General features: G+C 46.5%; 1 protein-coding gene across 4 annotated transcripts; it reads right to left on the bottom strand.

Annotated features, from left to right (window-relative positions):
• Positions 1-1,100: 1,100 nt before the first annotated feature.
• WDR91 (WD repeat domain 91) lies at positions 1,101-20,551 on the bottom strand. Of its 4 annotated transcripts, none has more exons than XM_051624506.1 (15): positions 20,373-20,551; positions 18,532-18,711; positions 16,852-17,059; positions 15,911-15,993; positions 13,465-13,589; positions 11,895-12,072; positions 11,471-11,629; positions 8,261-8,460; positions 7,665-7,815; positions 6,096-6,190; positions 5,603-5,771; positions 4,714-4,822; positions 3,797-3,909; positions 2,654-2,851; positions 1,101-1,750 (listed from the first exon to the last, which is right to left on the bottom strand). In XM_051624506.1, exons 1-15 carry the CDS (start codon positions 20,493-20,495, stop codon positions 1,586-1,588), a joined length of 2,256 nt encoding a protein of 751 aa, XP_051480466.1. In that variant the 5' UTR covers positions 20,496-20,551; the 3' UTR covers positions 1,101-1,585. The 4 variants fall into 4 exon arrangements, with proteins under 4 accessions (XP_051480466.1, XP_051480457.1, XP_051480475.1 ...); XM_051624497.1 differs by having other exon boundaries at positions 8,261-8,475; XM_051624515.1 differs by lacking the exon at positions 18,532-18,711 and having other exon boundaries at positions 8,261-8,475; positions 20,373-20,528.
• Positions 20,552-21,411: the final 860 nt, after the last annotated feature.

Below are 21,411 nucleotides of genomic sequence, written 5' to 3' on the forward strand. Positions count from 1 at the left end.
CAGTGCCTCACCACCCCCCCAGTCAAGAATTTCTTCCTAATACCTCATCTAAATCGAGCTTATTTCAGTTTGAAGCTGTTCTCCTTCATCCTATCACTACATGCCCTTCTAAAAAGTTCTTCACCAGCTTTCCCGTAGCCCCTTCAGGGCTGCTATATGGTCTCCCCGGAGCCTTCTCTTCTGCAGGCTAAACAACCCCAACTTTCTCTGCATGCAGAGGTTCAACAGGGAAGGAACGTGTGGAAACAGGCACCACCTGATGGGAAGTCCACCTGGCCCAGTTGCCACCTCTTCAAATGCAAGGAGATAGCTAGCTTGGCATCACAACTTTGACAAATATGCCAAAGCACACTTGGCAACAACAGGCAGAAACAATGTTCCACCTCTCTTCTGGGTGACCACCCCTCACATTAGTGAATATTAATGCATGTCCAGGCTCTAAAACTTTGGGTTTAGTATTGGGATTTGGGGCATTTTGAAACTTAATGGGACTTACGGCCTTTGAAGGATACCAGAGTTATCTTCAAACTGTAAACTAGACCTCTTCTTCCCCTAACTGAGAATGAGAGTTCTGCCAAGTACTGTAAGCTCCCAGTAAAGGCCAAGGACATAAGCAGCACTAAATTCTGTGGCAACATGTAAGCAGATAAAATCTGGCTGCTTAGCAGCTCATTCAAAGAACATGCGATACCTGAGCACAGCACTTGTCCTTATGGCTGGGGGACTAAAGGGGGAGAGACAGCTTCAGACAGACAACACAGGACCAGGCTGGCTCTGGCCCTCCCTTCTGTCCACCATCAGGTACCTGGCTAGAACTTCTGTAGCTTCTGAAGCCAAATACAAGCACTTCTAAAAGTCTGAATCAGGGTCTCTCCTCTAGTTGGTAGCAGACATTGCAAGAGAATACAGTTCATCCAAATTAACACAATTCTTTCGGTTCCTAGATGTCTTGCACTGGTTCTCCCCAGCATACAGGTGTCAGTGTTGGAAGCACCTGGTGAATATACAAGACTTTTTCTCCCTGCAGGAGATTTTCTCGGCACCCCACTGCCCCAGCCACTCTCCATGTTTTGCAGTAACAGCTGAATAGAGCACAGAAATCAAGTGCAAGGGAATATTTTCTTTTTATGGAAAAAAAAAAAAAAACAACAAACAAAAGCACAACAACAAATGCTATCCTGAAAGAATACTCTGGTTTCACACCCGCCTTTCCAGTTTGAACCCTCTTATCACCATGCCCTGTGCTGCCTCATGCATGCCTCCTCCAGCCTCACCTTCTTCTGCAGAAGCCCTGATATGACCCCAGCAGCCTCCTAGCCATGTGCTACCCAAGACTCCCTAAGAGAGGGAGCCCACCTGCCACAATGGGTCAGTGAGGACATTTTTGAGTGCTGCCACTGATCCAGTCCCATACTGGCATTCTATTGCACAGAGGTTTGGCAACTGTATTTAACACTTGTCAAGAGGCAAAAGCTACAATGAGAAGAGGGACTGTGGTTTGTCTCCTCTCCCATGCAGTTTGTTCCTGTGGAGTTAACACTGGTTTTGTCAAGTCTGTTGCTCTCTCTCTTCAGCACTGTCCAGGTTAAGACTTTTGAGCCAGCAAGGTTGTTAATTTAATCTTCCCATCCATGGAGGCAGTGAGGCAGGTCCCGCAGTCCATGGCCGTGCTCCAATCCACTGTGACAACGGGAGCTCGGTGTCCTCCCAGGGAAAGGCAGCTCTCCAAAACCTTTTCCTCACCATTCAACTAAAAGGAGGAAAGCATACAATTTTAAGCAGGCAAGTCTCTGCAGTGGGGGCAGTGCACCCACAAAAGGAGCGAAACCCACAGACTCCATATCCCTATCAGCAGAGAAACAGAGAGATGTTGAGATACATGTAGCACAGATGAGGAAGGAAATTACCAGTCTCAGAACAGAAGCACATGTTCTCAAGCAGCTCAGCTACTGACATCAGCAGTAATTGAACAAGGCAGGTTCAGAGCACTCACTGATGAGGAACACATAAGCCTAAGCTATAGCTCATGTTAGTGCAGGTGCTCTGAATGCCCTAGATGCAAAGTAAAAATTCTATCTCATCTGCCTTGCAATGGTCTGTACTGATGGGTATTTACTCAAGAGAAGGCAGGCAAGGGGCATATGATCAGTAACCACTTGTTACTGCAGCACAGAAATTTGGGTACTTGGAACCTGGAACCAAACTCTTAATTTAATTTTAGTACACAGTAAGAGGAGATAATCAGGCTAAGACTAACATAGCATCAGCAAACAAACAGCAGATTGAAGATGAGCATCATTCAACAATCCCACATTTTCCATTGAACTGACATGTATAAATATATTTTAAAAAATGAAATAAAACTTTCCCCTAGGCATTTTCATATTGAGGAAAACTGCTGCAGCTAAGCTTTAAGAATAAGGAGCACACATACTCTAGCAACATACAAAGGGCCAAATGGTCACAGAGGGTTCAAACACCTGCTGAACACCACACACTGCTAAAATGCTCACTCTGTGAAATGGAGTTGCATATTTCACAGAGCAGGGATGGGCAGGTGCTCGTTGAGAACTTCCAGTGGCTGCTGTTACAGCCTTGTAACAAGAGCTTGTATGGATGTGTAAGAGCACCCCCCATCGCTTCTCAGACTTACCTTAAAAATTACTCCCCCAGTAGAAGAACATGTCAACATATAGTTGCCCTCAGAGTCAAAAGCAAAAAGCCTTCCTCGTGGGAACTGGACTTGCTTGTAGCCACTGTACCCAGACAGAACAAAAGGACCGGTAGCTTCACTGGGAAGATGATATTCTGACACCTTCAAACCACTTTTGTGAATATTCCACTGAATAAACTAGAATGACAAAAGGAGATTACAAAGCCCACAGTTAAATTGACTGGGATGAAAGTAGAGGGGCTACTCACCATTTTTAAGTGGAGTGGCTACTCCTCACAAACAGATACAGCTCTCAAAATGCCATCTTCTAAGTGGCTATATTTATAAAACACAGGCTGCAAAAGCTGTTAAAGAGTACCTACTATCCAGGCAAACATATGCCCTACAGGGTAGGTTTAGATTGGACATTAGGAAAAATTTCTTCACAGAGAGAGTGGTTAGACACTGGAATAGGCTGCCCAGGGAGGTGGTTGAGTCACCATCCCTGGATGTGGTGTTGGTGGATATGGTCTAGGGGAGAACTCTGTAGAATACGGGTGATGGTTGGACTCAGTGATCCCAAGGGTGTTTTCCAACTTGAATACTTCTATGATTCTATGATTCTACCTTCCATAAGCACTGCTGCATGTGTCCTTCCACATCGCATACAGGATCCTGGTGGGAATGCACTCAGCTCTCATCAGCCAAGGAGCCACACCTCTACTGCTGAAGACTGGAACTGCAGAAATTGAAGCCTTTATTGTCAGCAACAGGGAGCTGCTGACAGGGCAATTTATGTGAAGTTATCAAGGATCTGCGCCCTGGTGACTCTCAGATCTCAAGTGTGATCATCTCAGGGCCACAGAAAGGCGATCTTAACATGGATTCCCAAGAACTGGATGTCACCAACAGTAGGATTTGCAGATGAGGTCCAAGACAGCTCCAGCTGTTAATACAGTTTCCAGCCACTCTCTCTGCAGAGACTGCATCCAGCAGGGAGGTGTTGCACACCTAAGATTACAGTTAGCAGCCCACAGATCTTCCAGATTCTGATGGCATTTTACTGCTGTCCCCAGCATATAGAGAAGACTCCAGAAGGGATCATGCTGTCAGCTGACCAGTAGAAGGTCACCCAGAGCCTACCTTGCCATCCTCGCCTATGCTGTAGACTGTGTTCTCATCATAGCTGAACTCAACAGAGTAGACTTCCCCATCATGTGCCTTCCAGCTCATGGCACACTCATGCTGCTGCATATCTGAGGAAAGAACCAATACTGAACACTCCTCATACTCATTAAGAGCTGGGATTAAGAAAGAGAAGCCCTTTACATTCATAAGGTCTCTGTTCCAGCCCTCCAAACCAGCCTGGGGGAACCCAATCCAATCCCAACACCCTGTTGTGCTTATTCTCCAGCATGTGGCTTTTACACTGACCACAAAAATCATGGTCTCTAACTAAGCAACTCTTCCTCCAGCTTTGCAGGGCTGCTCACATGCTCACTGCCAAATACAGGCATTCTGCACCCAAGCCCCACCGCCACCTTTCTTCTTCTCCTCCCCTTGCTATCCTGTCCACCCTCACAATTGCTTCCAGCTCTGTCCTCCCACAGACCTGGGTCTGCAGCCTCCAGTTAGGCACCTGGGCCAGAATCACATCCCTCATTCAAAGAGGGAGGCCCAAATTGCCTTCATCACAAAGACAGGCTGAAGAGGACAAAACCCAAGAAACAGAAATTGCTCAGGGAAGAAGGGCTGATGTGAAGCCCTTGCCTACAAGTGGAAGGTCACACATTAATTCCTTTCCTCAAGACTCTGCCTCTGGCAGTGGCACAGCCATGCAAGTTATCTCTGTTCCTCAGCAAAACAACACAACCAGCAGCACTACCAGGGTCTCTAGCCAGCGACCCCCAGATAAAAGTTTATGTCAATTCACTCCTGAGAGCTTCCACCTTGGTGTTCAGGCACATCCCACAGCTGCCTCCCCAGTGGCAGAAGAAAGGTGCCAGGGACAGCCAGCTGAGGACACCAAGGGGTCACCTCACTGCCCAATATCAACGTACCAAAGAGACGGACAATCCCATCTGCAGCCCCGGTGACCAGCAGGTTGCCATTGTGGTTGAAAGCTGTGCAGTTAATAGCAATGGGTTCAGGCTCCAGGGAGAACTGCAGCTGGAAGGGAAATTCTGCATTAATGCCAAGAAATGGCGATGAGGAGCTGATCTCCAGGGGAGGGAAGAAAGACAGCACCTAGTAGCAAGAACTCCTCCAGCTTAGAGCCCAACTGCTCTCATGACTACAGACTTCAAAGTTGGCAGCTGCATTTTACTGTGACACTAAACCTAAAATTCACCTCAGCCAAGCCACAGCTTTCTTGGCCATGGCCTCAAGGTTGCAAATCCAGCTTCTGGCAGGCATTAGCTTAAGTAAGCTGCTTTCTCCTACATATCACGGACAGCATTTCTCAAGGGCAAAGGCAAGGGATGGAACGAGGATTCCCTCCCAGAACCTGACCCATCCAAATCAAAACAATGGAGAGGATAACATCAGATGAAACCTGTTAAAGCAGCACTTCATTTAAAAACAGGGAGCGCAGAGGAGACAGCAGCAAAGAAAACCCTTCAATATAGGTCAACTGCAGAAAGCCTGAGAAAAGCATAATTCAATCCACTTGGGATGTTTCCATTCACAAACTGTGCAGGCAAGATAGAAGCAAAGACATGGACTATTTTGAAGAATCCCTCAGAAAAATCAACAAAACCGAAAAAACCCACCCAAACCCAGCAGCTTAGACTATTCATTTTTATCCTGCACATGACTGAGGGGAAGGAAGAAGGGGGGAGAAGGGTATTGAAAAGAAAGTCAGCATAATTTACAAAGAAGGCTCCTAAACATTGAAACAGAAGACACTCACTCTCAGCAAGCAGACTGAGAAAGAAATCCAGCAAGTACCTGCTGCTTCATCGTTTTAGTGTCCCACAGGAGCAGCTTCCCAGGAACTTGGTTCATGCTTTTGCCCCCAGAGCTGACTGCTGAAAACTCCATGTGGGAGATGGGACTCTGGGCTGCCGCAGAACAGACAAAGGAAGCTCCACTTGGGCTGCAGGCAAGTGAGAGGATCCTGAAACACAGCAAACAGTCTTGAATTGCCTCCCTCCAGCAGCTGCCTCAAGCACAACACTCAGCTACAAGCTCTCCCACTAAGACCCTGCAAGACAAGGTGCACAGTAAAGGAGGGCAAGATTCATGTGCTTAAACATATTCCAAGTTTCTCCCATTTAACTGAGCAATTTGATGCTGCTCAGACATGAGCTGTCCTCTGGATGAAGCCTGAGTAGTCCTGCAGTTGCAGGAAAGCAGCAGGAACATTGAGACATCACTCACCTTTTCAGTCAAAACCAATAGCATTTACATAGATATATAAAAATCAGTATTCCAGAGTTACCTGGGCATGTCTTCATCAATGCTGATTTCACAGAGATTCTTCTTCGCTTCTGTGTCATAAAGACGAACCGTCCCAACCCCACTGCCAAGCAGTAGCTTGAAACCAGCAAAGAGATGGAAGGAGTGTGAGCAAGTACAATGATGCTGTCCAACTACCACCAATACCACAGAGTAAATTTTTTCCTACTTATGCATTTAGATTAAACCTCGCTCCATTAGGGCACATCTTGTCTTTCTGTGCATCACACTGAGTAGGACTACACCAGAGCCACAGAAGTCAGAGCAAAAGCACTGCTTTCTAGTGAGAAAAAGATCTGATAGACACCAAAGTGGAGTAAAAGCCACTATCTAGAGTGTGGCTCAACATTTATAGGATGCAAAACATATGCAGAGTCTTAATATCTAGGGGAGGAAGGAAAGACTAACACAGAATTAACAAAGAGAAAACCAAGTAGAATCCACCTCCTTTCATCCAGGGGAGAATTAAAACCACCAGAAGGGCTCAACTATGCTTTATCAGTGTTGCTACAATTTAAATCTGAAGCAAAACCACAGAGGGATGCATTATCAAAGAAAATTAAGCAAACCAGATCCTTCTCACTTCAGACCCTGATTTCCTGCTGAATCCCCATGTATTTCAGAAAGAAGAACCTTTCTATCAGCAAGCAGGAAATAAACTCCATAAAGCAGAAGAAACATCAGAACAACTGCATGGACAACTTCCTTTCTAAGAGCAAAAGTAAAGAAAGAAACAAGCTGTAGGACCAGCTTTTTACAAGTAGCATTTTGGGGTTAGCAGTGACACGTTGCCAGTGCCAGAATGTGAACAATATTCCCTCAGTTGCAGGCCTGCCTTCTCACACAGCCCTGTCTCTTTGCCAAGAGAGAGCGTGAAGCACTAGCAACAGTTCTAGGACTCAGAACATAAACAATTTAAGGCTCCTCTTTAGAAACAGAACTAGAGACAAAGTGCTATAGGAAACATTTAAACTGTCACGATAGTTAAAACAAGCCCCAAACTCCTTATGCACACAACGACCCCCAACCCATAAGGCACCAGTATAAAGCCGGCTAGAAAGCCCTTTTCACACCTGCACAAGCAGAATGCCAATGCCACACCCCTGCTCCTCAGCCCTGCTCTCATCTTTGCTTCTGGCTCAGGGTGTGTGTAAAGTTCCTCAGCTCCCTGGTGCAGGCTTCCAATGGGCTGTTGTACCAGGTTGCCTTTGCCTGCCTTTACAAGTGACTGCCTGTTCTGCATGGAGAAGAGGCACCTCTCTTGAAGGAACTACTTCTATCTTGAAGCTGTACCTGCACTGCAGCTTGGGAACTTTTGTTTCAGAGCAACGCGGGGTGAATTCCTTGCTCAATATACAGAGCACACTCCCCACTCTATAGTTTTTCTTAGACCCTACAGACTTCAGTTCCCCATGTCTCACAAAAGTGGGAAGTAACTGTTGCCCTGAGCATATCCACAACACAGCTGTCTAGAAGTTAATGTGCAACACGTCTCAAGACCGCCCCAAATCACCTGCTGTGACTCTCCAGCCTCCACACGCAGGCTACTCACCAGCCGATCACGCTTGGTCGCCCATTCGAGAGACAGCAAAGGAGATTTGGAAATGGATGAAGCTTTAGTTTGCATTATGGGGTTAAAAGACCAGACTTTGATGACGCCATCCACATCCAGGCTGGCCACCCTCCGTCCAGAACAATCAACCCTATGGGCAGAAGGAAACCAATTCAATGTCTTTCTCCCTGAAGTTCTCAGATACAAGTAGACTCCTCAGTAAACCTTTCTATCCTGGCTATACACCAGTGCCTTCTGCAGGAATCAGAACTTCCTTGCACCACTTCCTGTTCAGTCCTCAATAAGTAGCACAAAGAAGAGCACCAAGCTCTACATGCAAAGCACAATGTCCTTGGGAAATATTATCCTGCTTTCCCAAGGAGTTTCTTCCTGGATGGCATCTCCCAATCACAAAAATCTGTGTCCATTTTCACTGCACAAGCTACACGTTATTTTCAGTCACAACTCGACTGCTCTACAACTGAGAGTACATGCACAATGTGCTGGACAGAACAGAGGCTGGTAGAAAGAGGCCAGACACAGATGATCCTCTACAGAGGCTTCCATGAGAAAGCCCTTTTCTACCAGTGCATTACCTGCAGTACATAATGGAAGAATGGTGCTCCCCATACTCCTCCTGGCTCAGGACAATGAAAGGCTGCTCCTGCCGGACCTCTACAGCCTCTGCACTGCTGGCAGGCATTTTGGTTGAAGTTTCTGTTTGCTCAGCATGCAGCTCTGAGCATGGCTCTGTCTCAGCTGTGATAATATCTGTTTTCTTCTCAGCACTTTGGCCCTGAAGGAAGAAATCCTGTGTGAAATACAAGGAAGCAGCAGCTCCAGATCAAGCTCTTCAGCTACACCAGCCTGCTGGGAGAGAAAAAAAACAAACAAACAAACAGAAAAAAACAACAAACCACAAACAGAAACAACAACAAAGAAACAAGAAACTGCACTGAAACAAAGGCATTTTCAGCTCAACACCCCTTCTGCCGGGGACCTTTCTAAGCATAAGGACAGTGCACACACAAAAGCACCATCAAATATGGCCTCCTTGGTTGTACAGTCCATTATAGCCCCCTCCATGTGCTCAGCCATACTTTCCTGTAAGAATTAAAGGAACCACAACATCAGTTTGGTATACCTTAGCTGTTATCTGAGGCCCATTTTGATAAGCATTCTATTTGATAAACATTATCACAAGCACAAATTCACAAGAAAATCAACGTATTTCAAGGAATTCTTGCATTCTGCAATGTAGTTAAAGTCTGCACAATAAGCAGTTCAGTAAAGCTGCACAAAAAACTCTTGGTGAGCGATGAGCCCCAGTGGATAGATTATCTTCATCTGCCAGAGATCTAGTCTGTGTGCACGGGGACTACTGCAATCAACTGACAGATGACAACAGGAGTCAACATGAGTCCAAAAGTTTAATACTCAATTTGACTGGGCAGACAGAACAAATGGAGTTTTAGGAACAAGAAGCAGATACAGCACTGTTGCGCTGTTGTGGTTGCAAGCAACAAAGAACCACGCAGCCACTCGCACACTCCTCCTCACACTGTGGGATGGTGAGAAAACATAATGAAAAACTTGTGGGTTGAGAGAAGGACAGGGAGGGCTCACTCACCAATTATGGTCATGGGCAAAACAGACTCGATTTGGGGAAAAAAAATCAATTTAATTTGTCACCAACCAAATCAGAGCAGGACAATGAGAAACAAAACCAGATCTTAAAAACACCTTCCCCTACACCCCTCCCTTTTTCCCAGGCCCAAATTACTTTGCTCCTGATTTTTCTACCTCCTCCCTCCTCCCAAGTGGCTATGGGGCTCAGGGAATGGGGATTACAGTGAGTTTGTCACATATTGTCTCTGCCACTCCTTCCTCCTCAGGGGAAGGACTCCTCACACTCTTCCCCTACTCCAACATGGGGTCCATCCCACAGGAGAGAGTCCTCCACAAACACCTGACATGAGTCCCTCCCAGGAAATGCAGTCCCTCAGGAACAGGGGACTGGAACAGACTGCTCCAGCATGGACTTCCCGCAGTCATGGCCTGCTTCAGGAACAGTCACCTCCCCTGGCATGGGGTCTTCCATGTCTGTAGGTCCACATCTGCTCCACCGCGGTCCTTCATGGGCTGCAGGGGACAGCTTGTCTTATCACCACAGGCTGCAGGGTCTTCCCTCCTTCCTCATTGACCTTGGTATCTCTGCTCAGGTATTGCTCTCACCTTCCCCTCTTCTCCTCTCCCCTGCACGTCTTTTAGTACATTTTCCTCTTCTTAAATATGTCAGTCACAGAGTCACTGATGGGCTCAGCCTCGGTCAGAGGTGGGTCCAGCTTTGGAAAAAGGGGAGCTTCCAGCAGCTTCTCATAAGCGCCACCCATGCGGCCCCTCCTCTGCTACCAAAGTCTCCACACACACGCAAAAGCACATAAACCAGTAAAACATCTGCAAGCATTTCTTTGCTAAGTTGTTCTCTGAAGATGAAATGTCCCAAAACAGTATTGATATTGATGGTTTTGAATCCCTGTTCCCTAACGCATCCTTGCCTTATTTATAGTAGCTTCACATCTTGAGCAATAGGTCAAACACTACATGATCAAATTGGCTGAAATCACAAAACTGGAAAAGATTGGGAAATAAATCCAATAATGCCTCTCTCTGTGTTAGTTTAAGTGGGGAGATAACAACCATTGAATGACACTCATGTGAAATAAGCAAGTGCTGCCCTTCAGCTTCCATTCTGCTCACATGTCTTGAGAACAACAGAAAGCTAAATAGCAACAGCTTCCCCTAGAGCACCAGAAGCAACTTCTACATGAAAACACTGCATTAAACTGGAACATCACAGAAAAAGGAAAGTGAAAGGATACTTAATGGGAAACGCTTTGCAGTTTTCTGACCAACATTCAATTAAAAAGTTTTAGATGAGCCATGAAGGAAAAAGTTCTCTCATAGCCTTGAATGCTCAGTGGTGGAGTAACATCTCCCCTCTAAAGCAGTGCTCTCCCCTAGAGAGAACAGCCACACAGAGGGGCTGATTGGCAACAACTCCTCAGGACCGTCTCTCCCCCAGGGCAAAGTGTCTCATACAGCCAAAAGAAATATAGCTGAGATGCTGCCATTGTTCTTCCTGTGCTCTGTATCCTTTGACCACATGGCTGCTGAAAGCCAGATAATACACAGGTGAACAGAAGTAGTTCACTGACCTTTAGTGGTCAAAATCCAGGACACAGTTTTATTATTTCATTAGATTGAAAAACAGGGCACATCCCCAGGCAAAACTGCAACTTACAGTGCAAATAATTCCATAAAACACAGGTTGCTATTAAGGGTATTTCCACTCCTATCCAGGAAAACTTTCTATCAATTTTTATCTGTTTTCACACAGAGCCTGCACAAACCAGCATGAGGACCCACAGGAGAGAACTCTCTTGGGCAGGATGGGTGAGCCAATACCATTTCAGTAAGGAACAGGGATTAAAACAAGGATTTGAACATAGCCTTGAAGGTGGATGAAACATACCCTCCACAGGACCAGGCTGTGGAAAAGATCATGGCAAAAGACAACTCTTCTTCCATTTCCATTGTCAATACTGATTCCCTTCCAGGGACATAGAAATAAACAGACAGTGGAAGGAGTTGATTAACTACAGAGATTAACCTTTGATACTAGTTAGATCTAAGAAGCAATTCAGGAGTTGAATGGGAACGCTTGCACTTGTTTTACCATGTAGCATAACAAACTATGGAAATAGAAGCCCTCTGCTTCCCAGCCTTGCAGTGTTGCCCGGTACCTGGAAGGTCCCTTTTGACAGCAGTTCCTTTCTTTCCTTCCCATGCTCTTGCAACCGCTTCTGCCGCTGCTGCAGGGAACTTGACTCGCCTGCTACTAACCCACTGAAGTGGCTCTTCCCATCCTTACAGGTCACTGTTCCTTCTTTTCCTTTGGCACTCTGGAAGGCAGAGGTATGATTTGGCAAAGTTACACTTGTGCTAAGCTGCAGGACAAAAAGCAAGAGAGGAGGCAGAGAAACAAAGCACCTTCAAGGGCTCCACAAGCCCCCAGACAACAGCAGCTGTTCTTGTGCTGCACACACTTGCAAGGGGGAAAAAAGCATTCAATTTTTTCAGGTGGAAGCAAAAGCTTGGAGCAGTGCTGTGCTGCAAGTTAACTCCTTGGATGTTGAGCACACTTCAACAAACACGGCTGTGAATTACCTGGTGATTAGTTGATTCTTTCTTCCCTAGAAGCACAGTGCCAGTCTGTGTTGGAGAAGCCCCACTTGGATGGGCTGGTCTGGAAGGGCCTTTTTTACTTTGAGAGAGAAAAGAGGACAGAAAGCCTCCCCGGGACTGAAGAGAATGCGCAGTAGTCCTCTGGCTGCAAGTCATATCACTAATTTAAAAAAAGCAAACAAAAAAACCCCAGAATATGAAAGTGTAGCCAGACAACCTGATCAAAGATCGTCCAACAAGCAAAGTGTCAGCTTTTTGAACCACCAGAGGACAGATGTTTCTCTCCAAGCTGATAATGCACTATGCATTTAAAAAAAAAAATAAAGTTTTAAAGCATCCTGTTAGTGCCTGGAGCACATAATTATAATTACTGTAACCAAAGCTTACTTCTCAGAGATGCCACTGAAACAGTGAGCTCAACTGTTGTTGAATCCCCTGTGGGGCCACCTCAAACTACTTCCATGCCATCTGGTTAGTTCAGAAAGACCCTAAGGAAATGGCAGGGGAATACAGATTTCCAAAGAACCTGTTCCAGATCCCAAATTCAAGGCATAAACCAGACCTACTTCAAGAGGCATTCAGCATCCAGTCTTTCACTGAAAAATATTAGATATTCAGCATGTCATGATCAGCAATTTTAAAGAACAGGCCCTCAATATCTTCAGTGTCTGATGAACTAAAACAAAGACTGTGTGTGATCTCTGCTACAACTTCTATTTCTCATTGTCAGCAGGATAATCTGATCAACCCTCCTCCTGTCTGAACAGTTGTGAAAGAATCACAAGAGAAAGTCAAAGCCCCAGCAGTGTTATTAATACTTTGTGGCTAAGCTACGTTTGCTTTCATATCCTTTTAAAGCAAGAAAAAAAAAATATCTCAGTAATGCAATGAATTCAAACACACAGACTTGCTTTGCATGACTGTGTACTGGGGGAAAAATAGGTTAAATAACAATTAAACAAGCTGCATATGTTGCCCTGTTTCCACAGATAGGAATACAATAGATGTAGCCATAAAACACACTTTAACTGCATCAAGTTTGAGGAATTCTGTGCGTAACTCAGTCTGGCAGAAGAGAAACTCCTCTTCCTTTGACTGAAAAAGAAAGCATGTCTGTGAAACAATGATCCCTTTGGATCATACACCAACTGCGTCTACAGAACAACACAGGGCACTCACCTACTGCACTGCAGGCTCTAAAGTAAATGGAAGTCAAGAGACAACCCACTTCATTTGAGCAATACTGCAGGGTACTGCACTGCTACCAGTGCCCCAGCTGCCCAGAGCACCTTGATGTAAAGCTGAGAGCAGAGCAGAATCGATTCCATGTGTGCTTGGGCTCTCACTGATTGGCAAGAATCTCTCTACCAAATGGCAGGAGAAATGGCTGTCATGAATTCCCCCATTAAAGCCACTTCGACCACCAGAATTTCTGCCTAATGTCATCCTGCATTGATTCCCATGGCAGGGAACAAGCAAATGACCATCTGGGTGTCTCCCTGACATAAAAGCAGCAGAGCCTGTCCCCAGCTCCTCCCCTGCTGGCACTCACAGCTCAGAGTCCCCTAGTCGATCCATGTTGGCCACATATGCAGGTAATTTGTGATGCACAACTGCTTGTTCCACCTCCAGTTCCTCTTTCTTCATGCGGGAGGATTCAGCCTGCAAAGCAAAGAGCTACAGGGAGAGAAGAGAGCCAAGTAAATAGATGGTCACCAAGATTCACCTCCTTCCCATTTGCTGAAGTTGTTTACTCATTTTATTTCAACAGCCCTAGGAAGGGTGGGGAGGGAAGAAAGTCGCTCTGACCGGCTCAGCACCGCATTATTCCAAGTAGTCAAAACAACCAGTACTTTACACAGATGAAAATGGAGCCTACTTAAAATCCTTCGCTCCTCTCCTTGGGCTGTTGCTGTGGGGACATTAATGGTGCTGGGAAAGAGCCAGCCAGGGCAGAGCTACCAGCTACTCCATGTAGGCAGTTCAAGGCCAAGGCAATGCAAGTGACTGGCAGTATGGGCACTGAGCCTAGAAGGTAATCTTCTTCCCACAGCCAAGGATTTGGTGAGCTGGCAGGGTGCACGGAGGTCAACGCCATCAGGTCATCCCGAAATCCAGCTCCATACCCTGCCCAGCTCCCTCCCACACATGACAATGACATTTATCTCCACATGATGGAGAAAGAGGCATTTTTCTTTTTTCACCCTTAGCAGAGAGGAACCTCAGGATGCAGCTTTCTGTGACGGATGTGGTTTATGCCTGTGACTCTTGTTCACATGAAATGTTCCTCAGGCTTTCCTGTTTCTGTACATTTGTTTTTCAGATATGAATCTTCTTTTTCCTTTTGCCATAGTATTTAATGAAAGAAATTACAAGAAGAAAAAGGAGCTTTAGAAAACCAGCTTGCTATTCATGAATTTGCATTGTTTCAATAGTGAAATCACAACCATTGCTTAATTTCAAGTAGCATCAATTCAATATTTACTCATACTATTTTTTATTTAAACCTGTATTCTATAGGTAGTTGCTTCCTTTTCCGACCAGAGCACTTCTCCAAAAAGGAAAGTCTAGTTTTACCTCTCCCTGTTTGTCAGAGAACACTGACCCAGACTGTAAGTGGTATCAATCAACATACCACAAACAAGAAACAGCTTTAATTTGACTAGAAGTATAGCATACAAAAGTGGGGGAAATCAAAAACCATCCCTTAACCTGCTGTCCCTATTCACTGACAATCTTTGCAGAACCCTCCTGTCAAAGTTTTCCTGATCTCCTGATTCCATACAGTCCACACTGACAGATTTCCATTTTCTTTTGGGGAAAAAAAAAAAAAAAAGCCTCCTTTTTGAAATCAATTATTTTACTTCAACATTTTTACCACAAATGAACATTGTTGATCAGCTACCAAAACAGTTGAAATATGAAGCACAACATACAGCATAATGGTTTGTAACATAAAAGGTTAAATACAAAATTTACTTTTACTGAAGTATTCATCCAGAAAGAGTTTTCATTGGATATGTTTAGGAAGTGAAACTAAAGTCCTGCTTATGTGAATAGGGCTTCCCACTTGTATGTGATTATCCACACACAGTCTGTAGCTTATGAAGTTTTTAAACTGTAGATTTCCCAAAACTACCTAATAGGAAATTACACTGGGAAAGGACTAACCTGTGTTATATATTCTTATCCCCTCTCTCTAAGCATCTGCTGCTGATGCTGTCAAAGGAGCTGGGCGTTACTTTGTCTGAACGCGTCAGTCCTTCTTACGGTTTACTGTAAGGTCTAGAGCTGGGAAACACATTTACAACATTTCCATTAGTTGATCCCAACTGCTTTAAGTGCACTTGAACCACGGCAAAGTGGCCATTTCAAAAGCAAAGGTTTCTGATGCTTTGCCAGAAGTCATTGCCTGTTTCTATTGCTCCATCAGCTACAATCTGGAAGTGACTGAAAAGTATTCTTAAGTTTCCATGCAAAGTCAGCCATATACACACTTAACCTGCCACTAGTTTCAGCTTGTCTTGACTTTGCAGTGTAGCAGGAAAGGACAGCCCCCAGCCATCTGTCCAAATCATAGAATCATAAACACGGGGTTTTTAACACCTCCAGGGATGGTGACTCCACCACTTCCCTGGGCAGCCTGTTCCAATGCCTGACCACTCTTTCAGTAAAGAAATTTTTCCTAATATCCAATCTGAACCTCCCCTGGCACAACTTGAGGCCATTTCCTCTCATCCTATCACCAGTTACACAAGAGAAAAGACCAACCCCCAGACACCAATACACTAAACAGACATTTGACCATACAATTATAACCCTAGGTTTGCTGGAGACAGCTAAAAGATAAACAAAAGAAACAAAGGACTTACACAGAATCTGCCTTGGAGTAACGGCACTGAACTGAACAGTTACAACTTTTTTGAATGGATGGAACCAATTCTACAAAACTCACAGCCTCATACAGTCAGCACCTAAAGAGTGACGTCAGTTCTGACCTTATGCCGCAACGATTCATTTTCTTCTTGTATGAGACTGCTCCTGAGACATTCAGCTTCAAAGTTCAAAATTACTGGAACTGGTAAGGAATGTTAAAGAAAAGCAAGGGAAGAACCTATGTGCACCTGCCTTTATTCTAAAAGCCAGCACTTTATACTGGCCATTTGCTTGTAAGACAGCAAAGCTTCTCAGTTCATGCTACTAGCAAGAAATAAGTGCAAGGCCAGAGGTCTAGTAACAGCTTAGTTACCTAAGCCAACTTTGTACTGCCTTCATACTTTGCTGTTGCACAAACTATTTGATACAGGCTTTGCAAGGAGTTTTAGATTCTTCCTTTTTATTTATGTCAGAAGTGGAGGGAGGACAAGGCAGATTGTTATTGCATTAGCGCATGCTGAACAAACAGTTCAAGATGAGCTGTATTCCAGCTGTAGTGCAAACCTGTTCATCAACAAAGACAGCCAGAACTCAGTAGTGTGGGACAGAAGCTGCTACTTCTGCCCATGTTGACTGCTCTATTACAGAGAGCTGTCACTAGCCAATATTGTGAACGTATGTACCCAGAGAAGAGTCTAACAGGAGATGCTAGTTCAGTTATGGACTAGGGCCCAAGGCTGCATGCCTGTTTTGTACTATGCCAAGCAGATGAAAGGTGTTTCAGAACAAGATGTGCACAAAATTTTTAGCCACTTAGCACAGGGATGAGCACAGCATTAGCAACAACCACAATTGTTTGTGCCTAGGGAATATAACATATCATCAGATAATTGAACAATATTTCAACATCCTCTGGTAAACACCAGCTTCCTATTAAGTCTTGGCTCCAAACAATCACCTGAAAGCAGCAAGTTCTGTAATACTATATTCTTGGCAGCAATATTAACAGTAAGCATAACACTAGGGCAAGGGAAATTTAACTATTAATTGCAAATAAGGATATGCATGCACTGAAATAAGACACTCAGGAAGTTGTGCAGAGACACGATAAATGTATCTGCCCACTGGCGTGAGAAGTAGGTAGCGAAGGTGGGGTTGGAGTCTGGGGCAGGGAGGAAGGGCAGGACAAACCAATCCTTCCACTCCGCCTGGTTCTGGAGCTCGGAGGCCTGCTTGAGGAAAAACTCCTGTGTCTTGTCATTGCGGCCAGCCTGAAACACAGCAAGAAGAGCAGGGCTCACACTTCCATTCATGTCACCACATGGGTTCTGGAAATACTTCCTCCAAGTTTTGAACATGCCAACAACTACTTTCACCACCAAACAGAGCAAATGATGAGAGTTAACAAATTAATCTAGGAACAAAGGATCTCAAATGCACTAGGAGAAGCTCACAAATGCACTTAATTTGACCTTCTTTCTCATCACTAGTCATATTTAAAGGCTGAGGCAAATCAAACTAATCACACTCATTTCCAGCTAACCCAGTCCAGTTTGCACACTGACATTAGACATGGGCATTCATATCCAGGACCAAAGCATACTTCAAATTACTCAAGTCTACAGCAGACATAGCCTGAAAAAAGTTTAAATATGATACATTATTCAGATAGGACAGTCATGCCTCAGGTCAAGCACAAAGCAAAACAAAACATGAAAAAACACACTTCCAGAAATGTGTGTTAGATTTTGACTCCTCTACCAACGTCCCATTTTAGATTTTCAGTCAGGGAATGAAATCAAGGAGGAAATATTGCTTCTAAATGGTAAAAAAATTGAAACATTCTTTCCTGGCAGGTATTTGTCTATTCCGTTCACCAAAGCCCACCTTGTGCAATATATTCCATTGACTTTCCTGGGGCTTCAGCATGATAGTATCTGCTCTGTTTTAAGCTCATTATTTTCTGTTCTATTCAAAGCAAACAAAAACCATTCATTCATTTTCTCTCCCATGTCACCTTGTGCAGACTAGAAACTCACTTCATCCCTTTCTTATAAACTACAACTCAACTCCACCAACTTTTTCTTTTTTTTTTTCTTCTCTTCCAGAGCCTCAAGCTCCCTTGATGCTGTAAAAAACTGTGGTGCTTGTAAGGACTGGCTGAGTCCTGCCAAGAGGTTGAAGTGGAATACAGGCAATGCTGCTGGTTGATCCCCAGAGCTGCAGTTAGGCCCTGCACTGCTGTCTGCTCAATTCTGCATGGGAGCAGCTGACTACTCTTACCTACATATAGGCGCTTGGGGCTTTTTTCTGCTTGTTTCATCAACTTCTGAAAGATTGCTCTGAGCACTGTTTTTGTCCTCCTCTATCCTCATGGCAATGCCACATGAGGAGGCGTTTACGAACCTCGTGATCTCTCCCAGTATCCAAGTTATCAACAGAGGCTGAGCAGGACCAAGATAGCAGTACAGCCTTTGAAGAGGGGTGACCTGCCTTCATGTCCCAGTGTGAATGTCTTGCTCCCAGCTAACCATATTTCTCTCTTGCCTGAGCTTCCCTATCCTGCTTACAAGCTTGTCATGTGAGCCTGCATCAAACTCCTAACTGCACTCATGATACATGACACATGAATGGCTTGTTCCTTACCCACCAAGCCTGCCAAGAGGCTCACAAAGATATTTCCTTGCTCTGGTTGCAGAGACCAGGATCTTTCCACACGAGAAGCCTACAAATCAAACACTACCTGAACAGTATGGACAAGGTAGTATCGGAACAAGCTGGTTTTCAGCTTGTTCACTGTTGGCCGGTACACGTCTTCCAAACGGCTGAACAGGCGCCGGTCCAGATAACTCCAGTAATCCCGCAGGGCAGCCAGGTCATAGCTCTGAACAAACTGCTGCAGCTGGTCCACTATCTTATCCACCTAAAGAGGGCAAAACGGGGAAGGCTGCAGTCACGTGAGGGCTCTTCCAGCACAAGAGACTTTCTGTAACTCAGTGCTGAGAAGCTCTGACTGCACAAGCAATACTACAGCCCAGCACTTCTGAGGTAGCTGCTTTCCTAATCCAGGAAGCACTCTGCATTTTTGTATCAGCTTTCTTCCACTCTGCAGCACCTTTCAAATATATTTAAAAAAAAAAACAAAAAAACAAAAGAAACATGAAAGAACACAGCCTAACAGATTTTGACAGAAAGATCACATTTTGGTAAACAAAGTTGGTGGGGTTTTTTTGCAAGTAAGCAAAACTTTCCATTTATTTTCAAAGAAGTCAGTCGATAATGAAGGAACACGAATAACATGATTAAATGTTGAGAACTCAAGCACAGCACCTGGAAAATAGGACTATTTCTAGACTAAAAAGGAAAACAACTGCATTTAACCAAGAGAAAGAGGAAGACAGATCCATCGTACTGCAATCTTTAAACTACCTTTGTCTTTCATAACACAATCCACTAACAAGGCAGGTATATAAGCTTGCAACTATTTTTATTTTGTCATTATGTCTCTTTGAAAATAATTTCTCCAATACAAATGAAGGGGAATGATGGCATGGGAATAGACTTTTAGTTCAGTCATTTCTGATGGCCAAGGCAAGCATCAGGAAAAAACTAATCGGCACCCCACAGAAAATTCAACGACAAAAATTATTTAATATGGGGTTTGCTCCGCTTTCATCAGTTCATGTCTCAGGACATCAACCAGACTGTTTCTGTGGGTTCCTACAAATAAAGGAAACAGAAGTCTGTGAGCCCTGCCATACCTTCTTAATCTGGACAATATTATCCCTATTAAATCCACTGTTAGCCAACCTCTAAGCATTAACAAAGTGCGGGTGTTTTAAAAATAAAACCAGCATGGTCTGTGAATGATAAAAGGCAGTGGTTGTACCGCTAGGTAAAGAAAAACCCGACTGTTCAAAACACTACGTTCGCTGCCCAGAACTGCTGCTACAGGAAGGTAAAGCTCGCACAAAGGGCTGAAACTGTGTTTTCCAGGCTGGCAAAGTCTGCGCCCCTTTCCACGCACCCGGCAAAGCAGCTGGTGCTTAAAACATCCACCCGAGCTGTAAAGCTGATGGATAAAAACCCTGACGACCGCTCAAAGATCCCGGCAAAGAGATGCCCTCCTGTCACTGCCCTCTCGGACGCGCGTCCCCTCCCTCCCTCCCGGCACGAAGCTGAGCACCCTCCGGCGTGTCACAGCTCGGGTGCAGGGGCCGTGCCCGGCAGCTGCGGCCGGGACCTCCAGCCGGCTGAGAAGTCGGGTGGGGGTCGGAGCCCGCCACCCACCGCGGCCGCAGCCGCTTCGGCGGGAGCAGAAACGTCAGTCGGTGAAACCCCCCCCGCCCGCCGGGATGCGGGGGGTCCCGCTGCGCGGCCGGCCGGGCCCCGCCGCCCAGCCCAGCCCAGCCCAGGCGCGGCGGCTCCGAGAGCAGCCCCGCCGCCGCCCGCCCCGCTCCCAGCCCCAGCCCCAGCGGCGGGGGCGCGGTGCGGTGCCCGCGGCCTGCCCAGGGACAGCGTCCTGCCCGGGGGGCACCCGCGCCCCAGCGCCCCGCCAGGCAGGGGGACGCGGCCGCCGCTCACCCGGAAACCCTTCTCTCGGTCCGCCTTAATCTCTGCGTCCAGCTGCTTCAGGGCGGCGGTGAAGCCGCGGAAGAGCAGATACTCCCGCACCAGCTCGTCCGTCCTCTCCGTCGCCGCCGCCATGGGGGCCCCGCGGCGCCGCCGGTTTCGCCCGCCCACGGGCCGGGCGGGGGGAGCCCGGCCCCCAACGAAATGGCCCAGCCCAGCTCCGGGAGGACTACAACTCCCAACATGCCTTGCCGCCCCCGCTCAGCGCAAGACACGCCGGGGCTTGTAGTTCCCGCCGGTGCACATGCGCACAACCAGCCCGCTTCTTCCCGCCTCTTTGTTGCCCTTCTTTCCGCCTCCCTGTTGCCCCCCTCCCCTCCCCGCCGACGCCTACAGCCCGCGTTTTTCCCGCCTCCTGATTGGCCAGCGCCGGGCGCCGGCTGCGTTCCGATTGGTCCTGCGCCACGTGCGGCTGATGTTGCTGGGCGCGGGCGAGCAGAGGCGCCGGCCGCGAATGGGAGGGGGCGGGGCCGGGCCGGGCCGGGCCGGGCTGGGCAGGGCAGGTTGGGATCGGTCCCCGGAGGCGTCTGCTGCGGGTTCCCGCCGTCGTCCTGCCTTGGGTGGCCTTCCCCGTCCCGCCTTTCCGTCCCTGCTGCAAGAGAAGCAGAAGGGGCGGGCGTTCTTACCTCTCGGCCGTGCCTGCGGTCGGTAACAGGGCGGGGCTGCCGGGAAGGGCTTCCCCAGGCGGGCACCTTGGGCTCTGTCAGGCTGGCGGGGTGGCTGCAGCGGGCTCTGCTGGGTGTGGGTCTGGCCCTCTCGCACATGCGTGTGCCTGGTGTCCTTGCCTGCTCTCATGTCATGGTTAATCAGGGAAAAAAAATCACGGTGGCGTGAAGAATTCTCTCGTTTAGTGGCATCACTGGGAGCTGAGGAGTCTCGGCACTTTGTGAAGCTGAGGCTATGGAAGTGGAGCATCAAACCATTACAGGGAAGGGTGCAGGAGATGGGAAGCTTGTCTCAGCTGTGTTTCACGCCACATGGTTTATCATTA

The sequence above is a fragment of the Apus apus genome, chromosome 1, assembly GCF_020740795.1.
Source record: "Apus apus isolate bApuApu2 chromosome 1, bApuApu2.pri.cur, whole genome shotgun sequence".
Lineage (NCBI taxonomy): Eukaryota > Metazoa > Chordata > Aves > Apodiformes > Apodidae > Apus > Apus apus.

What these genes read in the sequence shown, in the direction of transcription:
- WDR91 (XM_051624497.1), bottom strand. Translation starts at nt 20,495, where the DNA reads ATGGCGGCGGCGACGGAGAGGACGGACGAGCTGGTGCGGGAGTATCTG. An exon ending in CGACTAGGGGACTCTGAGCT is followed by an intron (nt 12,073 to 13,464) that starts GTGAGTGCCAGC and finishes TTTTTAAATTAG; the next exon opens with TGATATGACTTGCAGCCAGA. An exon ending in TCTTCCATTATGTACTGCAG is followed by an intron (nt 7,816 to 8,260) that starts GTAATGCACTGG and finishes TTCTGCCCATAG; the next exon opens with GGTTGATTGTTCTGGACGGA.